Source organism: Elgaria multicarinata, chromosome 5 (assembly GCF_023053635.1).
Source record: "Elgaria multicarinata webbii isolate HBS135686 ecotype San Diego chromosome 5, rElgMul1.1.pri, whole genome shotgun sequence".
Lineage (NCBI taxonomy): Eukaryota > Metazoa > Chordata > Lepidosauria > Squamata > Anguidae > Elgaria > Elgaria multicarinata.
In genome coordinates, this window is record NC_086175.1 from 76,280,162 (window position 1) to 76,307,056 (window position 26,895).

Sequence of the window (26,895 nt, forward strand, 5' to 3'; positions counted from 1 at the left end):
GTTTCTTTATCTCTCCATCTGTTGCATTCAGCCACCCACTCTGTTGTCCATTTTCTCTTTCCTCTCAACCAATTGTGCAATGCTTTTTAAAAGGAGGAAAATGTTTGAGTGGTAAACATGATGCAAATTTGTATTAGCTGCCACATTTAATTCCCTGTCTCAGACAAAAGAATTAGTTAAGGATGTAATTTATTTAAAAGCATGAATGGTAAATTCTGTTCAAATGTAAATTAAGACTAAAGAAAATCATGGCACATAATATAAAACTGAACATGATAGTTTTTGGTTCCACAAGAAATATTGCTACTGCTGTAGTCACAGTTTACAGTAGTCGTTCATAGAATAGGAGATATGCTTGTGAATTCAGTACTCTGGATATAGGCACTGCTTGCACATGGGTATCACTAATATGAAACCATTGCCCTTTGGATGATTCGGTCTCTGAAGCTGTTGAAGAGAGAAAAATACAAAGCAAATCTGCTTTATTATTACGTTCTGGCCTGTTTATAGGAATTTAATTTAACATTTGTCTTCTGGGGCAAAAGAATACTGGTTTTACTTACTTCGTTGAATATTACCATGGAGGACAAGATCAGAAATTTGGTTGTTAGCAGTTCTTGTCTTCACATAGGCAGTGTAGTGACCAGATCTCATAGTACCACTATGTTCAACAATTCCATATAAGGAATACAATACTTTAGAACTTCCCTCCGCAACGTTCTGTGGAAGGATAATATATCTGAAATACTTTGGAAATAACTTGACTTTATTACATATCAGCAAATAAAGTTAACATTTTTGGTTCCTCTACATCTACATACAGTATCATTTGAGTTTTGATCCAAGGTAGACTAAGCAGGAAACCCTTTTTAAGTGGCCGTGTATCTACTAGCAAAAGGAGGGCTTAAAGATAAAGGGGAGCTGCAGCCTGCTGGAAACCTAGGAAAAGATGCAAGGCGCAGCCAAGTATTAAAAAAAAAACAAATAAAAAATCAGAACATCACACAGCTAAAGTACACAAAAACTGAGACCCAACCCACTCCTCACGTTTCAATCCCTAAACTAGGATACTATGAATTTTCCAGCATTGGGAAATGAATTTCTACTAATGATGCCACTGTATTTGCTTTTACTCCATCCACAGGGTTAGGGACAACAGAGGGAGAAAAGCACACAGGAAAGCTTTATAGATGGGACCGGTTGCAGTTAACAAGGCCTAGGAAGAAATAGTTTACTGGAATTGAATTTGAGCCCAAAACAGGGGCATGGAGGATATAACTGGCATGATTGGAAAGAGGAGTATAGAGAGTACTGAGAGACATGGCCTGTGAGGAAACAACCCAGAGCCAATGTGTAGAGAGCATAAATGTCAGAGGGCCAACAGAACAAACCCTAGGGGACTCCAATGGAAAGCGGGAAAGCTGTACGGAAACATGGAAAGAAAGGTAAGGAGGGAACCAACAAAGGACAGAATTGGAGAATCTATGGGGGGAAAATGAGTCAAATAGACTTCCTTCATGCTTACCTTGCACTTAACTGAGCAGAAAGGTGCCAAATCCATTACCTCGGGAAATTTAATGTGCTTGTTCACTTTTTGGAGATTATACCCAGTCTAGGAGGGAACCAGAGGGGAAAAAAACATGAAATGCATTAAATGACAAAACCTAAAGCCCTTGAAGATCAGAGAGGGCTCTGTTTTTACATGTCTAATTACCTATTTAAAAGATTTGTTTTATAGCTCAAATGTAATGTGGCAATAAGTGAAGTCATCCTGTTCACTAGTGTCTCTCCTGAACATTTCTCTAACTCAAAGGTGTTGAAGCTTTTTAAGCCAGTAAGCCAGACTCTATTTTGGAGAAAGTCTGGGGGATTGCATTCCAATGGTGGACATGGATGGGGCTGAAGGCAAAAGGGACAGAGCCCAAAATAGGAGCATATTTTATCTTAAAGCTCTTACTGTCAGAAGCTAAGCCTTAGGAGAGACATTTCAATCTTTTAGAATAGGGTGGGTGCGGTGGAGTGGAGAAACTGCACAAAAGCTGCAAAACCATCAAGAGGACACAGGATGGGGCCATGAGAAAGGGCCACAGCCATCTGTGGACCCATAGAAAGTCAGCCTGGGATCCCAGGTGCACCAGACTTGGCCTCCAAGCCTGAGGTCCTGCATCCGTGCTCTAACCGCTAGCAAATGCTGCTTACCAGGAAGTGATTGAGCCAAGGTTTTAGAACTTACTTTACAGAGATAGTTATACCTGTTGAAATCTTTTTAAATGAAGAGTTAAAATTGGAGGAGCGAGAGAAACAAGCATTTGCTTTTTGGCATTTGTGTATACATGTTTCTTGGCATCTGGAGGAAAAAATAAAAAAAACAACAATGCTGTATTAGATATTCATGACCACAACCTCTTGTGAAAAGGTTCTAATGTAGTAATATATAGCTGATCACAGAATCAGGCACAATCCACCCAAATGAAGCATTTTGAATCCTGATTTCAATGTAAACAGATAAACACATGCTTATCTCCCCACAAAGTTCAACAAGATTTAAATGTACTCAACTTTGGCTAAACTGAGCTTTCCAATAAGACTGCCTGAAAACACCACCATTTACGCCACTCCCCTTCCAGTTTTATGGTGAGCGGTGGATTTTTCATTGACGTAATGCCCTTAATCATATCCTTGAAACAAATGCGTGTATACTAGAGGGCAAATGCAAGAGCCACCTCTGCATCTTCTTTCACAGGAATAACTTAACTAAGTTGGCAGCGTATAGATCAGAGGGTTCGTTATGAGATTACATCCTCTAATTGTGCCTAAGATGGAAGTACAAGAATCAAACACTAGGATCAACTCTCAGCCACAGCAAGGACCCCAACCTATGAAGTGTATTTTGAGACAAACACACCACACTAGCACAAACATGAACCATATTGTGTATTACAACAATGAAGGTGCATACTAAAATTTTGTTGACTACTGCATGTACGGTACACCTCATGGTATTTTGTGTGTAATTGTTTTGTCTGTGAAATCTGCTAGGGTACTACTTGTTGCTTTATATCATACAGAAATACATTTTTAACTGATATAGAGAAGGCAATACCAGTAGAGGCATTGGCGCTAGGGTGGATACAGAACACACTTGGGACAACCCACACTATCTGGAAGCAGGAAGCCTAGTCATTTGGGGTGCCAAATTTGAACACGCACTATCCTACTCCACATATCCAGAAACAGGAAAATTGCATACATTTACCAGTATCAAAATTGAGATTCCCATTCAGGTTTGCCATGTAATTATTAGTTTCCAAAGCAACATCTATAACCAAATTATATACTCACTCAAAGCTGGCTGGTAGTCTAGGCTTACTTATGACAATGCTACATGAAAACAATCTCATACCTTTATAAAAGTTAGACATGCATTTCCTACTTCGATCGCTGCTCCACTAAAACAAGAGCTCTGTGAAGTAATTTATACTAAGCTGATTTACTAAGAAAACATTTAAAATACTTAGCATACTTTTTCCAGTGGTCTTTGGTCCACAAAGTTGCCTGTGTGTGCATATATCACAGAGCAGTTTATTGTTTTCGCAAAGTTTCTCATTATGAGTGAACTGGTATAAGCAATGAAGGATTGAATTTTCTTCTACATTCATAGCTTCCCTGCTTGCAAGAGTAGAAAAAGCTGTTTCTGGGTCCTCATTCACTACTTCATACAATTTTGCATCGGAATTATGAACACCATTCAAGCTAGCTATATCATCATCAGGTTCTTCATCCAAGGATAATTTATTGAAGTCATTGGCAATATTCTCTTCTTCCTCAATACTATCTTCTTTGAGAGGCAGATGATCAAATTTATTAACACACTCTACAGTAGAAACCAAACCTTCTGAGGGAACATCCATACTAACTTCATTGTTTGCCTCCTGGTCAAAACCGTCTGTATTTTCATTGTGTTTTTCTGTATTCTGTTCTTCCGTTTTTATCTCTTGCCCATTTATACTACCTTTTTGATCCACACTATGCTCTTCATATGGGTTTAATAGCTCCTCCTCTTGATTTAGGCAAGTAACCTCAGTGTTAGCTTCTACTGTTTCATTACTTTCTACTGTTTCATTACTGCAATCATGATCAGCTTCCTTTTTTTTAGTGGCACAGCTATTCGTTAGCGGAATCACCTTTTCTTGAATTTTTTGCTGGCGACGCTGGTTCTGTCAAGGGAGATACACAATGGAGAATTTATACCATCAAAGCAAATTACACTAATTTGTGCTGTACAGAGAAACATGCAGTATGAGGAGAGACGGAAAGAACTGGGCATGTTTAGCTTGGAGAAGACTGAAGGAAGACATGATAGCACTCTTCAAATACTTGAAAGGTTGTCACACAGAGGAGGGCCAGGATCTCTTCTCGATCATCCCAGAGTGCAGGACATGGACTGTAACTCAAATTACAGGAAGCCAGATTCTGGCTGGACATCAGAAAAAACTTCCTGACCTTTAGAGCAGTACGATAATGGAACCAATTACAGAGGGAGGCATTCAAGAGGCGGCTGGACAACCATCTGTAAGGGAGGCTTTAAAGTGGATTCCTGCATTGAGCAGGGGGTTGGACTTGATGGCCTTATAGGCCGCTTCTAACTCTACTATTCTATGATACTGTGATTCTAAATGTAAGTGATACAGCTTGTAGCACATAAACTGAGCTTTGGTTTAGTACAGACATGTCCTGATGAGTTATAAGCAAAAAGGCTGCATCACACCTAAATCATGGTTCAGCGTTGCCCCAAAGCTGCGGTAGCCTTGGGCTGACATACTCCCTCTTCCTCATCCCCATGCATACCTCCATCCCCTAGAGAACTTTTAGTTTCTTGGCAAACTATGGTATGAAATTGGCATATGCTTGTGAATGCAGAAAATAAAATTATACCTACAAGTCAAGCTGAGAAACCAGGATCAACTCCTGTTTTGAAGATCAGCAATGGTTTGAGCAAGTGATAACTTGCCAAGGAGAGGGATAGTTTGCCAATACTCTTCATGTAACTCCAAACCATGGGTTAATGCTATGTTTGAATGCAGCCTATGGAGTAGCCAGTAGAAGGAAACATATCCAAGTTGAAAAAGGGTTACCCTAGTTTTATTGAAGTAAGAGTCCTACTACTCATCTCTTGTTTTTATTTATAAGGATTAGAAGGTAAGAAACAGAAGGTAAGAGTTGGAATGAGTACTTGGAAATGGAGTTAGCTTAAATAACAACTTGTTCTTAATTCAAGAATGAGTTGTCAGAGCTTAAGGAGGTAAATGTTTATTTGCCACATTTGTATCCATTCTACTTCCAAGGATATAAATGTCCTCCTCTCAAAAGAATCTTTACAGTGCAATCCAATACATGCTTTAACTAGATTGCTTTTATAACAGTTGTAATTTTAGTTATTTTAATCTGCTGGTCAGCAACTTCCGTCTCCCTGTTCTTAATTTGGCTTGCTTCTATAATTTATGTATTTCTAGCTATTTTTAATCTGCTGGTCTATGACAGTAATAAAATTTGACTTATTGATACTCAGCAATTGATCCCATTGGACCCTAAAGTGAGGATTGTAGTGTGGAGGTATCAAGGTTGGACTAAATCTCTCTCGTGTGTGTGTGTGTGTGTGTGTGTGTGTGTGTGTATTTACTTAGGTCTTCTTCTAGAACCCTTACATTTGACTGCATGGGATAGTTTACACCAATAATTATTTGAGGCCCTTGCCCTGTATTCTGAACGAGAGAGATTACAATGGGGAAACCAAGTTGTAGTGATCTCTGACACAGTTACAATTATTAGCTTTTGATGGTTCTTTGGACTAAGTAATGAGCTTATTGTTAATTATCATTAGCTATATGATTCCTGGGGAGTTGCAGCCCATTAAGCCTTTGCCATAGAAGCTCCTCTAGGAAATGTGATTTTGCTACCAATGAAAGTTCCAACTGTTTCTTTTGTTTGTGTTACCTTGCCAGGCTTTGTTTGTGTCAAAAGATGGACACAGGATAGATGGAAGTCTTGCCATGCAGTGTTGCTGAACAATGAAAGCAACAGTGTGATGTGTTAAGATGGAGCCTTAATTCTGAGGCAATACATATCCTCTTCTATCCCTCCATTCAAGTGAGGCAATGAGAAGGCTGTCTTTGCCCTAAGTTGTGTGGCTACTTTGCACCATGACATCATCATGTACGCTAAGTGATTTCTAATGGTTTGGGATGCCTGGCTGGGATCCGATACTGCAATGAAGAAGCCCTTTCAAAGTAAAGTAAAACAGGTGCAGAAGCAGCAGGAGACCCGAGAGGCAACAGATTTAAGCAGTGATCCACTCTTGTTTACCAGAGGGGGGCACTTCTGGAGAGCACTTCTCTCCTCCTCCTCCCCAAGAACTCTGCATAAAAACTAAACCTCACAAAATCGTCACAGCTCTAGTAACATGTCTTCAATCCACTAAATAACACCCCATTAGGTCAGTCACACACTCATATTTAAAAACAACAACAAGTGCGCTGGATACTTCCCTACCCTCCTCACGACTAACCTTTGCTTGCTTCTTGGCTATTTTCTTTGCCTTTTTCTGGAGATGCTTACTTGTGCCAGGAGTCTCCTCTCTCTCCTTCAAATAACAGTCATTGTCCATGTTGTCTTCATCATTTTCTGCCTCCTTTTCCTGTACCTTTTTAACATTTTTTTCATTCATTTTTTTCTTACCACCCTTAAAAAAAGTATGAACAGCTTAGACAGGGAATGGGACGTCACTCCCACTACGTCACAGGTTTCAGACTGGCGCATCAAATGAATGCAGAAGAAAACCAGAAAACAAATATTCAATTGGAAACTGATATTATTCACAAGCACATTTGCAGGGAAGTGGAATTTTCTTTCCATTTTCTTGGCCTTGTTCAAATCCTCAGACAAAGGGTAGAGCTTTACTTCATGAGCAATCTCACAGAAATCTTTTTTGTGATGTTAACCTCTGCCTCAACAGCACAAAAGGAAGCAGGAGAAAGCAATATATCCTGCATTTTTACTGTGGAGGACTAGTTTACTCCATTAGCTTTTAATGAATTCTCTACATATGGTGAGTGTAGCAGAAAGCACCCACAACATGTGAGCAAAAGCACCACACACATACATTTGTACAACCATATGCCTGATTTATAGAATTCTCTCTCCTATTGCAGGCCCAGTGTCTCCTCCCTCCTGTGGAAAACCACACCTGAAGCCTGAAGACCCCCCTGCCCCCCCCCACTCCTTGAGGCACAAGGCATTTCTGCTGGAAGAAGAGACGTCAGCAACCCCTCCCCACACAGACTCCTTCGTATCTCCAGCCATTACAATGATACTTTTCTTCATAAAAGGTCGCATGTCAAACTTAATGTTTGTTATCATACCCTCCTTTCAAACAAGCTTTGTACAAAGAGTGCTCAAAGAGGGCTGACAAAATAAGCACTCTTATTTTTATGTTTGATTATTTTAGGGGAAGGTACATTTTCATTTCTCCTCCCCGCTGCCCCCTTCATGATCTTGACAATAAAGCCTGGATTTTACAAGCTAAAAACAAGAGCAGACTCCTCTGTGCTTACCTGATCATTTAAGACGGGGAGTGACAAATCAAGGAACGACTCGTGCACTAAAGAAACCTGAAATAAACATTTTAACCTATTATTAGAAAAGTTGACTGACTTTAATTTGATCTTGGAACCAGGACAGATGAAATGAAATTTACTGAGAAACAAGGAGAACTCACAGCTTCACAAAAAAACTGTGTGTGTGCGTGTGTGGTCCACAGGACTTGGAACATCGGGTAGAGAATAATAAAAGCACTTCTTAGTTAGAAGTCATTTGAAAGACTTAGCACCCCAATGACTGAGCATCTATATAATTTAGTATTACATTTATATACCACTTTTTTTTTCCTTTTGAAAGGCACCTTTCCTCCTCCTCACCAATTAACCCTCACAACAACCCTGTGAGGTAAGTTAGGCTGAGAGTCAGACTATCCCAAACTCATCCAGGGAGCTTCATGGCCAAGTGGGGACTAGAATCCAGATCTCCAGAATCCCAGTCCAACACTCCAACCACTACCCTAAACTGGCTCTCTATTTCCCTGAACCACCTGAGAGTACTGGCCATCATAAAGACTATCTTACAGGGTTACTAACTGTATAACAATTTGCCTTAGGATACTTAATTTGCTTTGTATTAAAGCAGAGAATAAATAAATAAGCTTCCACTTGTTTTTACCAGAAGGTAGCCAAGTGTGCCATTTTTTCAACAGTAAGTGACTGAGGGATCAAATACCCAAAGACTTGTTTTCTTTCTATTTTAGTGTGTGTGTGTGTGTGTGTGTGTGTGTGTGTGTGTGTGTGTGTTGGGATGGGGATTAAAGGAATTGGGCATATTATCTATCATCAGGGACAGACGAATCTGTCACATTGATTTCTCTGTTTCTCATTTTTCCAATCTCCAAACCCATTTTGTTTCCTCATCAGTTTGGGACTTTTTGAAAAGGTGTCAATGCATTTTTATGTGCAGTTGGTCTAATATATGTAGTTATTGCAAGATTTTCCCTTCATGCCTTTTTCTACATTTTCCCTACTAATATTTGCATGCTTGTGTATAATTTTCCCTAATATATATGCATTTTTGTATGCATTGTGTGTTTGGAAAACTTCATCACAATTTTGCATCACAAAATTCTTAGAAGTGCGAATACCAAAGCATAACTGTATTCAGGCTCACATATTGATTTGGGATGTGTGAATTTGATAAATCTTTATCAAGAAATGAACCAAACACCCTTACCCACCACTTCCTTAGCCAAATACTGCCTGAGTCAATCATTTGAACCTGGACATCATGGGTTAATCATGGGTTAAACAACCCAAAGTTAACCTAACAACGAATTAATTAAGGCAGGGTTTCCTGCCATTACGTGCAAACCGGGTCCTTGTGTCACTCTGTTTGCTACTAAACCAAATTTTATGGACTATTTCCAAAAGAAAGGCACTTACAGTTTGGCACTCTTCGCACATGATCGTGCTTGTTAATTCTCCACCAAAAATACGGTCCACAAAGCTTTGTGTTACTTTTCTCTTTTCATACTCTGAAATGAAAAGAACACCATTGCATGCTGAAAGAAAATGGTGCGAGGCAGCTTTGATTTTTCCACAACTAAAGCACAAGCATTTCCTGCCAGACATGAGCCCAAGATGGCAAAGCCCCCAAAATCTGAGGCACACAAGCACATGTCTTTCAGAGAACAGATCAAATAACTACAAAGAATTGTACGGTGTAGGCTAAACATAGGAAAGCACTGCTGGGGTAAAAAAAAAAGCATATAACTGTGCTGGCTGAATATAAACTAACATAACTACATAGGTTTTCAGGAGACTATCTAAAGCAAGGGTGCAGGACCCATAGGGCACCCCAATCTGGCCCACGCAGTATCTTGAGGGTCCCCCAAGGGGTGAGGCCTAGGCTCCAAGCCCTCCCCCCTAGAGCAAAGCCCTAACACTGGGGATGACCCATCTGGCGCACTCCAACAGCAAAGCTCCCACTGTTATCCCCGGTCAGAGAGAGCAGGATGGGGGAGGTAGATGTTGGGACTCGCCTGCACTGGGGAAAGCAGTTGCTCTCCACATATGCAGGCAAGTCCCTTTCCGCTTAGGTCACCTCTCCTTCTTCCTGTAATGAGAGAAGGAAGCTGGGGCAAGTGAGGTAGCTGAAAATGGTTTACTCCTCCATTAGAGAAGTGAACGGGACTCAGCAGTTTCTCCTTCATGGGAAGCAGGTGGGGTGCATGAAGATGAGGTAGAACTGACCTGGTTCCCATCACTCCTCCACTGGGACTATGCTGGCTTGGCTTCATGGCACAGGGGGGCTTCCCTAATTGGGAAAGCCCACACACAGTCAAGTGTAGTCCCGGGCCTAAGCACTGGGTGGGAGGCCCACCTGGCACTTGGGCCAGCTGGCACCTGACATAATATGGCCTACAAGAGGGCTGGCTGGCTGATCATTAAGCCCCCACCCCACCCAAAACCAGTTCTGCACCAGAGATCTAAAGAAATACCAATAGTTTTTAAAGCAATGTTTGGTTATTTATTAAACTGGGTATTTGCCTGAGTGGGAAGCACTGCCATGTGCACATGGGGCAGAAGTTTGCTTAAACTCACAGATGCATCCCCCTGTGCTCTATCCCCTGACCCTCAAGAGTGGCTTTTCTGGGGGCAGGTAGGAAAAGTGCCCGCATTCCATACACAGCTCTCTGAATCCCAGCCAATATTTGCACGGCGTCTTTCCAAAGAATGCCCTAGGTGATGAACAGATTGGAAGCAGTTACCTTTGATTGTCCTTTTTATCTCTTCATTTTCTTTGTCAACAGAATTATTCAGTGCCTTAAGAATTCCAGCACAAGTCCGCTAGAAGCAATGTAATGTTTATTATTATTATTATTATTATTATTATTTATTTATATAGCACCATCAATGTACATGGTGCTGTACAGAGTAAAACAGTAAATAGCAAGACTCTGCCGCATAGGCTTACAATCTAATAAAATCATAGTAAAACAATAAGGAGGGGAAGAGAATGCCAACAGGTACAGGGAAGGGTAAGCAGGCACAGGGTAGGGAAAAACTAACAGTAGAAAGTAACAGTAGAAGTCTGCACAACATCAAGTTTTAAAAGCTTTAGGAAAAAGAAAAGTTTTTAGTTGAGCTTTAAAAGCTGTGGTTGAACTTGTAGTTCTCAAATGTTCTGGAAGAGCGTTCCAGGCGTAAGGGGCAGCAGACGAAAATGGACGAAGCCGAGCAAGGGAAGTAGAGGCCCTTGGGCAGGCGAGAAACATGGCATCAGAGGAGCGAAGAGCACGAGCGGGGCAATAGTGTGAGATGAGAGAGGAGAGATAGGAAGGAGCTAGACCGTGAAAAGCTTTGAAGGTTAACAGGAGAAGTTTATATTGGATTCTGAAGTGAATTGGAAGCCAATGAAGAGATTTCAGAAGCGGAGTAACATGGTCGGAGCGGCATGCTAAGAAGATGATCTTTGCGGCAGAGTGGTGAACAGAAACCAACGGGCTGATGTGAGAAGAAGGAAGGCCAGAGAGAAGAAGGTTGCAGTAGTCCAACCGTGAAATAACCAGTGCATGAACAAGCGTCTTGGCAGAAGAGACAGACAAAAATGATCGAATCCTGGCAATATTATACAGGAAAAATCGACAAGATTTAGCTACTGCCTCAATATGAGGAATAAAGGAGAGCGAGGAGTCGAAGATAAAGCCAAGGCTACGAGTTTCCTTGACCGGAGTAAGCGTAACATCATTGACAGTAAGAGAGAATGAGAGATGAGGAGAAGGTTTAGGAGGAAAAACAAGCAATTCAGTCTTTGCCATGTTAAGCTTCAAGCGACGATGAAGCAGCCAAGCTGAGATATCTGAAAGACATGCCGAGATACGATCGTGAACATCAGGAGAAAGTTCCGGAGATGACAGATATAGTTGTGTATCATCGGCGTACAGATGATATTGGAGACCATGAGATTGAATAAGCTTGCCCAAGGGCAACATGTATAAGGAAAACAACAACGGGCCAAGCACCGAGCCTTGCGGAACCCCTACTGAAAGGGGAAAGGAGGAAGACGAGCTGCCATTAGTCAACACGCTGAAAGAGCGACCCGCTAGATAGGAGGCAAACCAGTTATAGACAGAGCCACAAAATCCAAGGTCATGAAGGGAATCTAAGAGAAGATCATGATCAACCGTGTCAAAGGCTGCAGTTAGATCAAGGAGAATAAGAACGGAATAATGGCCTTTAGACTTGGCAGTAAGGAGATCATTGGTGATCTTAGTAAGGGCTGTTTCGGTGGAATGCAGAGGACGGAATCCAGATTGAAATGGATCCAAAGCAGAGTTACTAGAAAGAAAGTCAAGACAGCGAGAGTAGACCGCACGCTCCAGGATCTTTGAAACAAACGGCAACAAAGAGACAGGTCGGTAGTTAGACAGAGATAGCCTATCAAGAGTAGGTTTCTTGAGAATGGGAGAGACTGTAGCATGTTTAAAAGCAGAAGGAAATGAACCAGAGGACAGAGAAAGATTAATAATATGTAGCAAGGAAGGGAGGATAGCAGGAATAAGATTAATAAAGACGCGAGAAGGAATCGGATCACGAGAACAAGTGGAAGGCTTCGAAGAGCGCAGTATTGTAGACAGTTCATCCGCAGAGACCGAAGGAAACACAGAGAAATTTGCAGGAGGAGCTGACAGATGAGGAACAGGAACTGGAAGAGGAGCAGAGCTGGCCAGATCAGAGCGGATAGTTTGGATTTTAGCATTGAAAAAAGAGGCAAAGTTGTTAGCAGACAGAGAGGCGGGGAGAGATGGCGGATTAGGCTTCAGAAGAGAATTGAAGGACGCAAAGAGCCGCTGAGGATGCCTAGCATTTGACTGGATCAGCGTTGAGTAGTACTGCTGTTTGGCCAGTGAGATGGCAGAAGAGAAAGAGGAAAGTACAAATTTGTAATGGACAAAGTCTGCCCGGTCCCTGGTCTTACGCCAAAGGCGTTCAGCTGCCCGGGAACAAGAGCGAAGGTAGCGGAGGGAAGAGGTGAGCCACGGTTGGGGTTGAGAAGGGCGAACTATCCGAGTTGTAGATGGAGCAAGATTATCAAGAGTTGAAGATAAGGAGGAATTAAAGAAGGAGACAGCTGAGTCCAAGGAGACAGCCGAACAGACAGAAGGAAGGGAGGAGGCTAGGGACTGGGAAAAAGCCTCGTAATTGATAGATTGCAAGTCACGACAAGAGCGAGAAGCGGGACGTGAAGGAGGAGGATTATGAGTAATATTGAAAGAAACTAGGTGATGATCTGACAGCGGAAAGTGAGCAGTAGAAAAGTCCAACACAGAGCAATTCCGAGTGAGAACAAGATCCAGACAGTGTCCAAGGGAATGTGTGGGTGCATCAGACCAAAGCTTAAGATCATAAGAGGAAGATAATGAGCGAAATCGTAGAGCTGCAGCATCTTGAGGGTCATCCACATGAATGTTGAAATCACCCAGGATAAGAGTAGGACAGTTAAATGTTTTACAAAGGTAGGTAATTGGTGATTTTAAAGTTCAATAACCATTGTAATAGTTAAACCAAAATGTTAAACAGATTATAATATAGGCTACGTTACTCATATCTGTGAATTGATGATGCTAAGCATAGAATACTTGTGCAAGTTTATCTTTCTTTATCTCTCTCCCTCTCACTCCTATGTACATATCCAACTGGTGTCCTGGCACTGCCAGAAGGCTCCTGGATCCAGTAGAGACTTCCAGCAGCAAAATAGGTAAAGAGGTGATTTTGGCAATTCCCCCTCCTCCAGCAGCCCTGGTGTGACCTCCCATGCTGTTCTGAAAGGTCTCCCAACTCTCCAGAGCAAATTGGAGGTGTGTGTGTGTGGGGGGGGGGGAGTTGGTTTCCTGGGAGAAGGGTGAAGTTACTGACAATTGCCTCCATTCCTATACTGCTGACAGAAGTCTCTGCTGGATCCAAGAGCCTTCCATCACTGGAGGAACGCCAACTCAATACAGCCCATTAATCTAAATATGAGCCAATATTTCTGGTTTGCATGCAGGAGCTCCACTATGCATATGGGACAGAATTCCAAAGTTAGTCGTAACAATGCTTCATTAAAATCAATTTCATTTAAGTTAGCCATGACTGCTAATTTAGTTAGTTGTGACTACACAGTGTAGTTGGACAGCTCATATTGCTCCTTTCTGAGAGTTATGGAGGAAATACTCTCTATTGTATTCAGAGGTATCTTTTTCTTAATTCTGATACTGTTTTTTTTTAATATGCTGAAATTCCATTCAATAAAATTAATAGGAAAAAAGTTGTGACAACCCAATTCTTTGCATATTTACTCAAAATTAAGTACAAACTTGCTCTACAGTAAGTGCACATAGGACTGCATGCTTTCAAGAAGACTCAGTGTGGCATACGCATTTATTCAGGTTTTCTCAAAATATGTTAGCAGTATGTAGGCAACCTTAGGTTCCCTGTTGGACTCAACATATTCAGAGCACTCACACAATAAATACACCATCTGAAAGTAAGATCAAAATCTTCACTCTATATATAAACTATACAGAGCTTTTTATTTTTCAGAAATCACTCTGACAGGACCTGTCTATTTCTTTACATCAACATAACAATAGTAAATACAAAGCTTATATCTGTATAGATTCTAACACATTATACATTCAACATCATCTTAAATCAAGGCTTTGAGCACAGCAAAAACAATATCAGCATCAGTGATCAAGCTTATTATATTTATCTAGTCATCATATTGGGAGTAGATGATCCAAAAGGATAACTTCCAGTATTGTATGTTCAAAATCTTCTTTATATAGTTTTGGAGATTATAAAACATATCTACCTTATTTTTACTTAATTTATGTCCCGTTAAATAGATTCCTAAAGATACATTTTTATTCCAAAATCACCTGTGTCTGAAATCCAAACTTCTTAATAAGATTGATGCTTATCACACACCTATAAAACCATTCCAGATTCCTATGACATGTTAATGAATGTGATTTTATTTTCAACCTAATCATTTTACTAGGCTATTTACAATTCTATATGTGCTAAGTCATTGTAAATCTAGTATGGGCATTGACAGGGTGCCTATTTTATTTCTAAGACACTCCAAATGCAAAACCTAGCACCTATTGTCTGGATTCCTTTTTTATTAGTAAATAGTACCAATGAGCAAACCATCAATCGTTAAATGCCTATGTCTTCCATCTGGGGAGCCTCAAAAATAAGACAAGTTTAATTACACTTATAGTAAGAAGCCAAGCTTGGTTGCATTAGCTTTTGGAAACCCATAATTTAATCCAGAAACCTCTTGGAGGCATCTAATCATTGAATTTCCTAATTGTCCCGGGGTGGGTGGGGGATAAAGTAGTGCAAATATGGAAGATTTGCCACATCAGTTCATGACTAGGTTCTGCTGGATGAGCTCCTCAATAAACTGGGCTGCCTCACTCTCCTCAATGATATATATACACAAAAAAATGTGTGGAGTTCCAGGCTGCAACCACAGGATCGAACCTGTGTTAAATACCTACTTGGACTTCTTCTGTTCGCATCCCATCCAGTAAATAACGAAGCAACTCCTGGCTGTCCTGCTGCTGATAGCCCTTAAACCGTATAGCTCTGTTTAAAAAACAAAGGTACATGGATCCAGATTAAAGTACTTTCAAACCTGCATTCCTAGAAAGCATGTTTTGTGTAGAAATGTTTAGACACTAGACAAAAGGGATTTGATAGGGAAAAGCAAAAACTCCTATCATTTTAACAATTCTCCCCGGTTCTTTCTGAAATATTTTTTCTAGGAAGTTATAACAGGCATTCTATAAATATATAAAGTGATTCATTTTAGTCTTCCCTGTAAAATTTTGATAAGTCTTCAGAAGATCAGACAATCTTCTTAGAAACGCCAGACTTATTCCCAGGTAACTGTGTATAGGATTGCAAGCTGCACATTGCACAACTGTCTGATGATTGAATACTAATGTTTATAGAGGAATTGGTAACAATTAAATAATGTTTAGTTGATGAATTAAAAAGCAGATGATCAAATTTAAATTCATTTACAAATTCTTAAAACTTCAATAAAACGTCCATGAGATATTGAAATTGCAAAATATCCATAGTTAGATCTACAACATTTTATTTTTTATTGCAACTAGTAGCTAGCCTAAACATAGTCTTCAAAATAAATAGATGTGCCCTTTACTCAGTTCCACCAATTACAATTTTCTGATTAAAAACAATACCCATTAAACTGAAGTTTGAGTTTATTAATATACTGATTTATCTATTAAAGCTTGCAGCTCAGGTTTGAAAGGTATGGTAGCACCCAGTTTAAACTGATTTAGTGCTCGACCATCATGGAATGTGTTTTCCAATAAGCAGATGTCCAATTCATTTAATGAGCATGTGATAAGTTGATCTGGAATTTAAGAAGTCATGACAAAAGGGTGAAAATATTTTAAAAGAATTCATTTTATCCTGTTCTGGAATAAGTAGTACCAGCAACAGCATAGTACACCACATCTGTTAATCTATATGTTATATCCTGATGTTATATCCTGTTTAACAAACCAACATTAAACCACAGATTCAATATTCAGAAATTGTAGTTGAAATAAATTATGATAGCAGTGTCAAAACCAGCACATGAAGCATGGATTCTTAAGCAGAGATCACTGTGTCTGAACTAGCCTTATGTGTTCAAGTGATCTGTATCACTTTTCTGTTTCAATGATGTAGATAATGGAAGGTAAGATATCTTAACAGTAGTCCAGTTTCACTATAAACCAACCAGTGTGCATAATTATAAGAACTAAGCAAGTTTTCAGTATTAATATTACTCCATGGGCAGATACTTACTTTTTACAGACCTGAGAGAAGAGTTCTTTAGGGGTCACTGTTCCTTTTTTCGTCTCCTGCATTTCTGTCAGAAACTGGCACATTGCTAACGTAAGGGGTCTCGGCTGATCAAGCGTAACTACCAGAGGATCCTAAAATGCCACATAAAGAAAGCACATGCATTATATGCATTTTAATTCACTCATTTGCAGAGACATACACAAACAACTCTCCTCTCCTAAGCAAAACACAAACACTTGTAAATGTATTGGATTGTATCCAATAAGTACTCACAAACGGACACTCTACACTGCCGTCACCTTTGCCCCCCACCCCCCAAATCCTTCTGATAAGTTTCAGGGGACAAACTGTGCTTAATCTTAACTATGGTTTAGAAAATGAGCAAACTTCAAACCATGTTTTATGAAATAGTTCTTCTCCCTAAATCACACTTCATCTGTGTTTGGACACAATGCTAACTGTGGTTGGTTAAAAATGGGTGCAAAAGTTTTTGTCCTCCTTGTGGCCATGCCAGAGAAGTCGGGGGAGGGGGGAGAGGTCCCAAGGATTGTTGAAGAAATATTAGTCATACTTTAGCATTACTCCTGAATTCTAATTGTATAAATTTGGGGCGGGGGGGGGGGGGGAATTGCTTGGAATACTTCAATCCTAACATACCACAAAGCAGCAGCCTACATACTGTTATTGAGAATTCTGGTGGTTCAATCGTAATGGTTGAGTCAGGCATTTTAACCTCCTTCAACAGTTCCCTCAGAACTGGTGTCTGTGATAAATTCTGTAAGAAAAAAACAAGATGGGGACAGAAGCTGTATATAAAAACAATTAACAAATGCTAAAGAGCACGCAACTACTGTGCACACAAGTCTTATACAGATCTTATTGAAAAGTGTATTCATATATATTGGACATGTAATAAGATCAAAATATATACCCTATTTCTTCGATTCTAAGACACACTTTCCTCCCCATATAAACATCTCTAAAAATGGGGTGCGTCTTAGAATCGCGGGTGTGTCTTAGGGTTTTTTTTCTGTTAGTGGTACTGAAATTAGTGTGCGTTTTACAATCGATGGCGCCTTACAATAGAAGAAATACCGGTAATACCTAAACCTAATGCCACATAAACCCCATCAATAGATCCAACAACCGAAATGCATACATATGATGCTGGAATGAGAGGCACTATATTCTAAATTCTTGAATAAATAACTGTATATTCTTAAAGAAATAATACACTGACAAAGAAAGTAAAGCTACTGGCATCCACTAACACCCCTTTTTGTATGATGCTGGAATGAGAGGCACTATATTCTAAATTCTTGAATAAATAACTGTATATTCTTAAAGAAATAATACACTGACAAAGAAAGTAAAGCTACTGGCATCCACTAACACCCCTTTTTGTACTTCATCAGGTACGCCCATCAAATAACCAAGGTTTCTTGTCTGTATACACATATCTCTTTGTTCTTTCACAAAAAAGACCATGAGCTGCCTAAAAGCCAAGGTCTTCCTTAAAACACCTTCTCAGATTTTTCTTCATTCTCTCCAATAACATAAAACTATAGATAGCCAACTAAAGTCTGCCGGCTGCTGTTCAACACTGGCAGGTTGGCACAGGGGAGCTGTAGTGTGGGGGACGAGGCAAGAAAGCCCCGCTGTATGAGCAGAGTTCCACTCAGCTATCTCTGGATCCAACCCAGAGAAACTACTACATGTCCAACTAATCTCCATCACACTTTTAGGTTAGGAGGATGCTTAAAAAGGAAATTAATTGTTCATCTAAATTGGATCAGGCGAATATGATGCCATCATGAATTCTATGAAAACAGGGTTCTAGCAGAGAAAGCTCTATTAATTGTCAAAGACAATGTAACCTCCAAAAGAGGCAGCACTGGCACCAGAGTCCCAGTAATGGAACTCTGTGATCAGGGAAGCACACACAAGAGTATGTGTTTTATCAGGTAGCTTGGACCCAGGCTACATAAAGGTTTAAATCTAAGAACTTCCATCTTTGAAATTAGCCCAGAAACAAAACTAGAAAGTAGTGGTTTTCCTGATCCTCCTTCAATATACGCAGAAGGGCAAACGAAGTAAAATTGCAGGAAATTTCAGTCATACCTGCAAGACAGCATTAAAGAAACATGTATTGCCCAAGTTACTGAGACCCTTCACCATCACTTCAGCATTGCCGTTTAAATGAAATTTGTCGTCTTTGATCAAGATCTCCTTTTTCTCCCTCTCTTCCTCATTTATGTGGTCTTTTATTTTTTTGTTCGCCAACGGTTTGTTTTCTTCATCTTTAGATGCTGAAATAAAATGATTTGTTTCACATTTTAAAATATTATAAATCAAGTTGCCATGTGAAATGTCGGAATGCCAAAATTACCAACACTACTTAGGGCAAAACGAGTTGTTCTAAAACCACACATAGGGCTGCCACCACATCCTTGTCCGTTCTTCTATGAAAACGCAGAGGCACATGCCCAGGTGCATTACCCATCTCACATGCTGGAACTGGGAATTGCGCCCCCCACCCGAAAACCCACATCACTGATTGAAGGTAAGAGAGAGTTCTGGAAACCCTTCACTATATTAAAAATGCCCAGAGGTGTGAGGATTTCAAGTGTCTGATACACAATGGCGAGACATCCATTAATAGGGGTATAACAATTACAAATTCAAGTACAGTATAAGATTAGTCAGTATTAATTTGAATGCAGATAAATTGTAGTAGTCCCGATTCTCTTTACTTCCACCTTCCCAGAGACAATTCATTATTTAATCTATGGATGAAATTTTGGCATTATTCTAATCTGAAAGTTGGTGGTTAAAAACAATTATATTTCTAAAACCAGTTGGATGCAATTACTTAAAGCTCTAAGCACTCCCCACCATTACTTACTGGTAACTAGCACACATTATAAGTTGGCTTGTTCTAGCATTTTAGGAACTTACATGCATTCTGGACGTTCATACGAGCTTGCTTTCTAACATAATCCACAAGTTGACCCAACTGAGTAGAACCATTGTACTGGACCTCATTATCACATAAGTAGCACCTGTTTCCAGAAAGAGGAACAAAGTTGGTCAGTTAAAAACGCCACCACCCAAGAGTTAAGAGTGTGGCTATCATCAAACTACAGCGTCATGATAGTATGACACAGCATAACACACACAAGTTTTAGATTAAGATATATTTGCATTTGATATACAACTGAATTAGTTAACAAAGCTTTAAAAAAAAGAAAGAAAGAAGACAAAGGAGCAGGAGTAAGCAACATGGAGCCCGTGGGCACCAATGCATCCCTGGATATCTTTCCTGGTGCCCACCAAGATGTCGTACCCCACCTTCTTCTTCTTCTTTTTTGTTTAAAAGTTTTCTTAGTGTTAGCTGGGATTGCTATGGAATAGGATTCTACTGTTGCTGAAAACTGTGGGATCAAAGGAGTTGCACAGTGTTTGGAACTCAGACCCCATCTCTGCCTTGTACTCAGTCCTTTGCCCCACCATCCATGGCAGCCATTCTGTAGTGGTGCCCAGGACAGTTTTTTTAATCAAATTGCTAGATGTGCTTACAACACCAAAAGGTTGCCTCCCCTTGGCTAGAGATATTTTCATAGTTCTTTAAAGCAAGATGTCTGATGTCCAGATATTAAGATTATCAGAACTTGATGACTATTTCTATGATCCACCTTTCCAACAATGGTGACAACAACGGTGTATAGTACACAACCCTAGGTAATTTTAGTGTGTATCTGTGTGCATGTGCGGTAGTGGTGGAGGTAGAGAACTAAACTTGATTTTTCAAGTCCAGGGACTAAAACAATATGGTAGCTAATTCTAACATATTCTTCTTAATGCAGTAAAGCAGTTTAGGATCAATTCAGTTTTAGCACTTATCACTGCCATCGTCAATTGTTGATGTATAAGATGTTTGTGTGCGCAAAAGAGCTTTATGAGCCTTTTTTTTCCAGAACAGCACTATGATAAGGGGGTAAGAATCTTTAAAGAAATGAAGCCTATCAAAAAATATGTAAAGCATTTATGAAATACATGTAACAGCTATCAAAAATCTGAAGGAATATTTTTGTATTTAGGAGGCACAAAAGATTATGTAACCATTTCAACAGCTTTCAGGGAGGGGGAACCCATGTCCTTCCAACCGACACTAGAAAACTGAAAAACTCACCACACGCTCCAGTTGTCCAGACTGAGAACCAAAGCGTGAGGTTCTGATCTTGGTGTTTCATAGTGCTTTAAAGCATGTTGTTCTTCAGAGTTTCTGCCACAACCCTGTAATATTGACAATCCCAAGGATTAAAAGCACAGTTAGCAAATGTGTGATGAAAAAGGTTTGTAAGTTAAAACAGAACATATTTATTAAATTAAACTGTATTAAGTGAGACTTTCAAATAGTTGCAATGTATCTAAGAACTAATTCCATATTTATTGGGTTGGATCCAGTTACACTTCCATTTGCAGAAGGGATTTGAGATCTACTGGAAAGTCCCACTGGAGAAGGGCAGAGACGATTTTCACAAATTCCTCTGTTCCCCTGCAGCCTCCCACTCTATTCTGGAGGGTCCCCCAGAACAGATTTTCAAGGGACATAGAAGCTCCAGAAGGACTCAATGAAATTTTCTCCCACCAGTGGGAATATCACATGAGCAGAACTCGGCCCATGGGAGGTCTGGATCCAACCCACCAGGAAAAAATAAGGAGAAGATGCTCTCCAGATATTACTCAAGTCTGAAGTTTCTTAAACATTTAATAAAAAAAACAGGAAGCTATATCACAGCAAGATTAACATATTGTATGACTACAATTATGACTACATCTTGGCCCTGTGGGGAAGAAGAAAGACCGAGGGGACAGGAGCAGGCCGAGGAAACATCGGGGACTGCTCCTCTTGGACTCTTCCCCCACCCACACAGGGCAAACTGCCATCTTGGCCCTGTGGGGAAGAAGAAAGACCGAGGGGACAGGAGCAGGCCGAGGAAACATCGGGGCCTGCTCCTGTTGGACTCTTCCCCCACCCCCACAGGGCAAACTGCCATCTTGGCCCTGTGGGGAAGAAGAAGGACTGAGGGGACAGGAGCAGGCCGAGGAAACATTGGGGCCTGCTCCTGTTGGACTCTTCCCCCACCCCCACAGGGCAAACTGTCATCTTGGCCCTGTGGGGAAGAAGAAGGACCGAGGGGACAGGAGCAGGCCGAGGAAACATCGGGGCCTGCTCCTGTTGGACTCTTCCCCCACCCCCACAGGGCAAACTGCCATCTTGGCCCTGTGGGGAAGAAGAAGGACCGAGGGGACAGGAGCAGGCCGAGGAAACATCGGGGCCTGCTCCTGTTGGACTCTTCCCCCACCCCCACAGGGCAAACTGTCATCTTGGCCCTGTGGGGAAGAAGGACCGAGGGGACAGGAGCAGGCCGAGGAAACATCAGGGCCTGATCCAGCTGGACTCCCCTCCTTCGGGAGCAGGACAATCCCATCAGCCCTTTTCCCAGTCCACTTAATTTCTCTCTCTCTTTACCTCTTCCCTCCTGAACTCCTTTTCCTTGTGTGTCATGTCTTTATTAGACTGTAAGCCTGAGGGCAGGGACTGTCTTTTTTGCTAAGTGTAAGCCGCTCCGAGAGCCTTTTTTGGCTGAGGAGCGGGGTATAAATATGATAAATAAATAAATAAATAAATAAAATTAAGAATAACACTAACTACGAATTACACATTTTCCAACCTCATTATGTCTATTATAGGAAAAGAGAGATACCCTGTGGCCACATTTTAGACATAACCATATCGCCGGTCTATCTTCAGCTTCCTCTTCTGATTTCTCACGTGTCCCACTGTCAGACGTCCGGCAATCCTGGCAGGAGTTCCAGTCCACATTCTGCAACACCTTTTTCAGGTGGCCTTGTTCCAATCCTTTGCGAAGGTGTGTGCACACAGGTTCTATCAGGAAGTTTAAACAAGGTGAGACCCACAATTAGAATGGGTGAAAGGGCATTATTTAGAACTCATGTGGTGTAGGACTGGAAGTGCGTGGCCTGAAATCTCTGGGCAAATTATTGTCTCTCAGTCTAACCTACTTCACAGAACTATCATGAGAATGAGTGGGACAGAGCTACAGATTACACAGCTCCTCGGAGGAAGGATGAGACAGGTGTGAAAAACTAATAATATTAGTTTCGTAATATTCAATATTACTTTATATTTTTAAATATTCAAAGAATGAAAATAGCTCCTAGTGGTGTTCCAATAATGCTTCCACCAGAGCGTGAATACATGATGTCAGCTCTAAAATAGTTCTCATATGCGTTTTAAAGGAAGTTGATTTTTTTTTAAAAAAGGTGTATGAACTTAAAGCCAGTAATGCTGCCTCTTGTCATACAGTGTTGATTCACCCATCCTTAATCAGGCCACATGCCAATGTCCTGGTTTTTTAAAATTTATGATTAACTTATGAGGTTACAAGCATAAGTACAATGATAAGGAGAGTAACCACCTATGCCCCAGTGCTAGTGCTAATGATGTTACGGCAGCGTAAACAATGCTCACACAACGTAACTGGCACTTGCTAGTGTAATGGGGAAAACTGGGGATTTGCCACTGAAATCTGGCAGCATCAAAAAAGGGGTGGATTTATTTTGCTGCTGCACTGTTGAATTTGGCAGCGTCGCCACTTTTCCTTGTTGCACTAGCAAGTGCTAGTTAGGTTTGCAAGCATTGGTTTAGAGTAGCGTAACCTAATTAGCATTAGTTTGGGGGCACCATTGGAAAATGCTTTATACAATATTCTGGTTCATTTTTTTAATTCCCTCCCCTGCCCCATCTTGTATGTTGGTTTCAGTTATGAGAATCACTCTAGACAGAGTCACTTATCTACTGTCCATACACTCAATACAGACATAGATGTTCCAAGAGGTTGCACTGATAATTAAACAAAGGGATTTATTCATTTAGTAATTTGATAGAATAGGGTCACAAACATGTCATATTGGATGAGATAGACAGGAGAGAGGAATTCTATCATTTTGATACCCTTTATATTGTGGATAACATTACCCTACTGTTATTCTTTTCAGTTTTCACCACTTAAGTTCATCATAAACCACTCTTTCCCAATCTAGAGCCCTGCATTAGCCATGCTGACTTGGGGCTGATGGGAGTTGAAGTACAAAACATCTGCTTTTGTACTTCAACAGGGTATAAGTTTGGGGAAAGCTGTCAGAGTGCATTAAGGAAACGATGTTGTCCCAATACAGAGAAAATTAGACCTTGAAACCAACAGTATTCAAAGTGCAAAATTAAATTTAAGTCCATCCTTTTCATTGGGATAGAAAACTTTTTTTCTAGATGTAGCCTTTGGCAAATTCATTGCTATCTAACTTGATACTGGCTAATTAAAAATTAGATTGCTATACATGGATTACACCTTAAATGTGAATTGGGAGAATCATGTTTATCAATAGACACTGTTGTTCTCTTTACAGGAGTTGAATCGTAATAGGGCAACCCCTTTCATAATGACATTAAACATTTTGCTGAGGAAATAAGTAGCTATTATAAACTCCTTTCCCCCCAGAACTATATCGCAGCCTGACGCTACTTTCACATACAAAGCATACCCAGTGTGTCTGGTGATTCATCCGGCTGTATGTTTTTTCCTTTCGCTCGCCTTTTCCCCATCTTAGCGATCCGGGTTTTACTTCATTTCAAACAATCACGGCTTAAGAGAGAAAGAGATGTTATCGTTATTTTCAAGGACACCTCAGTGCCTAGCAGCAGCTGCATTGCCAGATATTAAAGACTCAATTCTTCAAGGTGAACAGATACATGGAACATAACGAAACACCACAGAGCAAATGTTATTACCATGAAGGGATGGGGTTCATGTTGCAGACATATTTTCCTTTCTTCTTTATCCATTATCTTTATGTAGAAGAATGGGTGGTGGAAGGCACAAAACAGCCACCAAATCTAAAACCCAGATCCACAAAGCAACTTACGCAGGCCAGGGTATACCAATTTGTTTATTGCAGCAAAGTGCACATTAGGAATATATTTATGCAGGAAGGCCATAAGCCATTGAGGGCATCCATTTGGTGTATGCCAGTGTTAGACAAAGATCTGAGTTGAAATTCCTGCTTAGCCAAAAAGTTAATCGGCAAGTTACTTTCTCCCAGTGTAGCCTATCTCCTAGTGTTTTAAGGGTAAAATTAGATAACCCCAGGTAACCTCTGAACTTCTTGGGAGGAAAAGTAGGATATAAATGCAATAAAATAAAAGAATGTACAAATGTTTGAAATGATATTCCAGAGAATAAATCATATGCATGTTTAGACAGAAAAAAGTCCTACAACTCCCAGGATGCACCAGGTATGTTCTTGTGTTGCAGGTTAAGCTAGTTGGATGCTGTGCTATGATAGAAGGGTGTGGGTTTAAACATTTTAAAGTGTATCCTTTGTCTTGAAAATACTGAGAGAACAGTGCAACATCCTGCAACAGAAAGTATTATGAAACCAGCTAGTTTGCCGATTAGTAATGAGTGCAAGTAATTTAGATTGTTGTTGCCTTGCTTAGTTGTTCTCTGTGCTTTATATTGCTGTTCTATCCTGATACCCAAAGATGTTTGTACATATTTTGCTTTTACTCTTATTTCCCTATTAAATGAAAGATTAGCCAGCATTATGTAGAACCTACATTCTGATTTGGATTTTAGCAAGGATCCAAAGAAACACATGACTATTTCCATGTCGCCACTGGAGTTCTGGCCTTTTATTTCTTGAACAGCAATCCTCATGGTGTGTGGCAAACCAATCTGGATTTATTTTTTAATTACACACTAAAGGCAAGTGTCATTTTATGTATGTCAACTAGGAACAAGCACCAATTGGGGTAAAGATTTGTAAGTTAAATGGGTCAAGTAAGCATTCATGTGGACTCACCAATAAGGTGCTTCCGGGCATATCCCCCCTCCCTTCTTTTGTATGCCTATTAGTGAATGAAAAGGCGGGGTGGGATACAAAAACAGATCTGCTCTTAAACAGGGTCACCAACTTATTAAATGGCTATTTGCTTGTCTTTAATAAGGGCATAGAGAAATTAAGCAAGTGAAAAAATATCGTTAATTTTTATCACCATGCCAGAAAAAGATTTAAGTGATAAACTTTTCCATGCAGAGTGATAGTTAAAAGGACCAGGATGAGAGTGGGCAACTCTGAATAGTCAGATGCTAGTGCCTTTTGGAGATACTATTGCCTTGATGAGGGGCAGGTCCTAGCTAAGGTTTGTGCAGGGTTTCACAGATCCTTTGGCAACCTTTCTACACAGAGACAGAGCCATTAAGAAGTCGGTAGTTTCAGGTACGGGGGCAAAACATCTTGCTTCTCGAAGGCCCAGACAATACAAAACTGATGTTGCTACTGCCACCTCTCCTATTACATGTGCTTAGAGAAGCGATGCCAACTCCCACTTTCCAGAGGGGGTAGCCATGTTAGTTTGCTTAAGCAAAAACAACCAAGAGTGTTAGGTCACCTTTAATACTAAAAATAAATAAATATTCTGGCATAAACTTTTGGGGACATGTACATCTGATGATGTGGATTGTAATCCGCGAAACTAGTATATATATTTTTAGGTCTTTAAGGTGCCGCAACATTCTATGCTTGTTTTGCCAACTCCCAAGTGTGTAAGCCAAGAGCAGGCAACCGGGTGCCCTCCAGGTGTTTTGAACTACAATTCCCATAAATCTCAGCGAGCACAGACAATAGTCTGGGATTATGGGCGCTGTGGTTCACAACTTATGCAGGGCACCAGGTTGCCTATTCCTTCTTTAAACCCCGGTACTTGCAAAATGAGGGACGGGGGAAGAAAGGAAATTAGGGAAGCAGCAGGTCAGCACGCGCTGGGGATAAGAACGGTCGCCGTAAGAAAGCCCCCGTGGCAGTTGATGGAGAGGGCCACCCCTCGGGAGTCGTGGGGAGAGGACAAAACACGGAGCTCTAGAAATGGCCTCGCCCTAATTTCCTTCCACCTTCGCTTCCCTGTGGACAAGGACGAGCTGCTGCTGCTGCCGCCGCTGCAATCCCTCCTGCAACGCCACGCACCTTCCCAAGCCGAGTCAGAACCTGCCCTCCTTTGATTGGCCACTTCACTTCCTATTCTGCCCTTACTGGCACCAGTCGAAACCAATGGGGAAGCACCCCTACCTTCCGTCCCAGCGAAGAACGTTGGGAGCCGCTGGAGTGGCCGGTAAGGGGGAAGACGGAGCCCGCGCACTAAGCAGCCGGAGGACACCCGAAACGCCCGCTGTCGCTCCTTACCTGGGCAAGGCGTCCGCAATTTCAATATTTTACGACACATCTCCACGTCTGAAGTGGGGACTTACGGCTACCTGACGACGGTCCACTG

The 26,895-nt window shown here is 40.9% G+C and overlaps 1 protein-coding gene across 1 annotated transcript; it reads right to left on the minus strand.

Annotated features, from left to right (window-relative positions):
• Positions 1–172: 172 nt before the first annotated feature.
• USP16 (ubiquitin specific peptidase 16) lies at positions 173–26,895 on the minus strand. Its single transcript, XM_063126724.1, has 18 exons — positions 26,808–26,895; positions 24,111–24,211; positions 22,253–22,434; positions 20,674–20,777; positions 19,440–19,543; positions 18,603–18,790; positions 17,161–17,256; positions 16,482–16,612; positions 15,155–15,242; positions 10,370–10,448; positions 9,042–9,133; positions 7,611–7,667; positions 6,566–6,739; positions 3,524–4,217; positions 2,253–2,347; positions 1,526–1,612; positions 564–720; positions 173–447 (listed from the first exon to the last, which is right to left on the minus strand). The coding sequence occupies exons 2-18, from the start codon at positions 24,169–24,171 to the stop codon at positions 323–325; spliced, it is 2,514 nt and encodes an 837-aa protein (XP_062982794.1). The 5' UTR covers positions 24,172–24,211; positions 26,808–26,895; the 3' UTR covers positions 173–322.

What these genes read in the sequence shown, in the direction of transcription:
- USP16 (XM_063126724.1), bottom strand. Translation starts at nt 24,171, where the DNA reads ATGGGGAAAAGGCGAGCGAAAGGAAAAAACATACAGCCGGATGAATCA. An exon ending in CACCAGAATTCTCAATAACA is followed by an intron (nt 16,613 to 17,160) that starts GTATGTAGGCTG and finishes GTGGCATTTTAG; the next exon opens with GATCCTCTGGTAGTTACGCT. An exon ending in TCCCCGTCTTAAATGATCAG is followed by an intron (nt 6,740 to 7,610) that starts GTAAGCACAGAG and finishes ACTTTTTTTAAG; the next exon opens with GGTGGTAAGAAAAAAATGAA.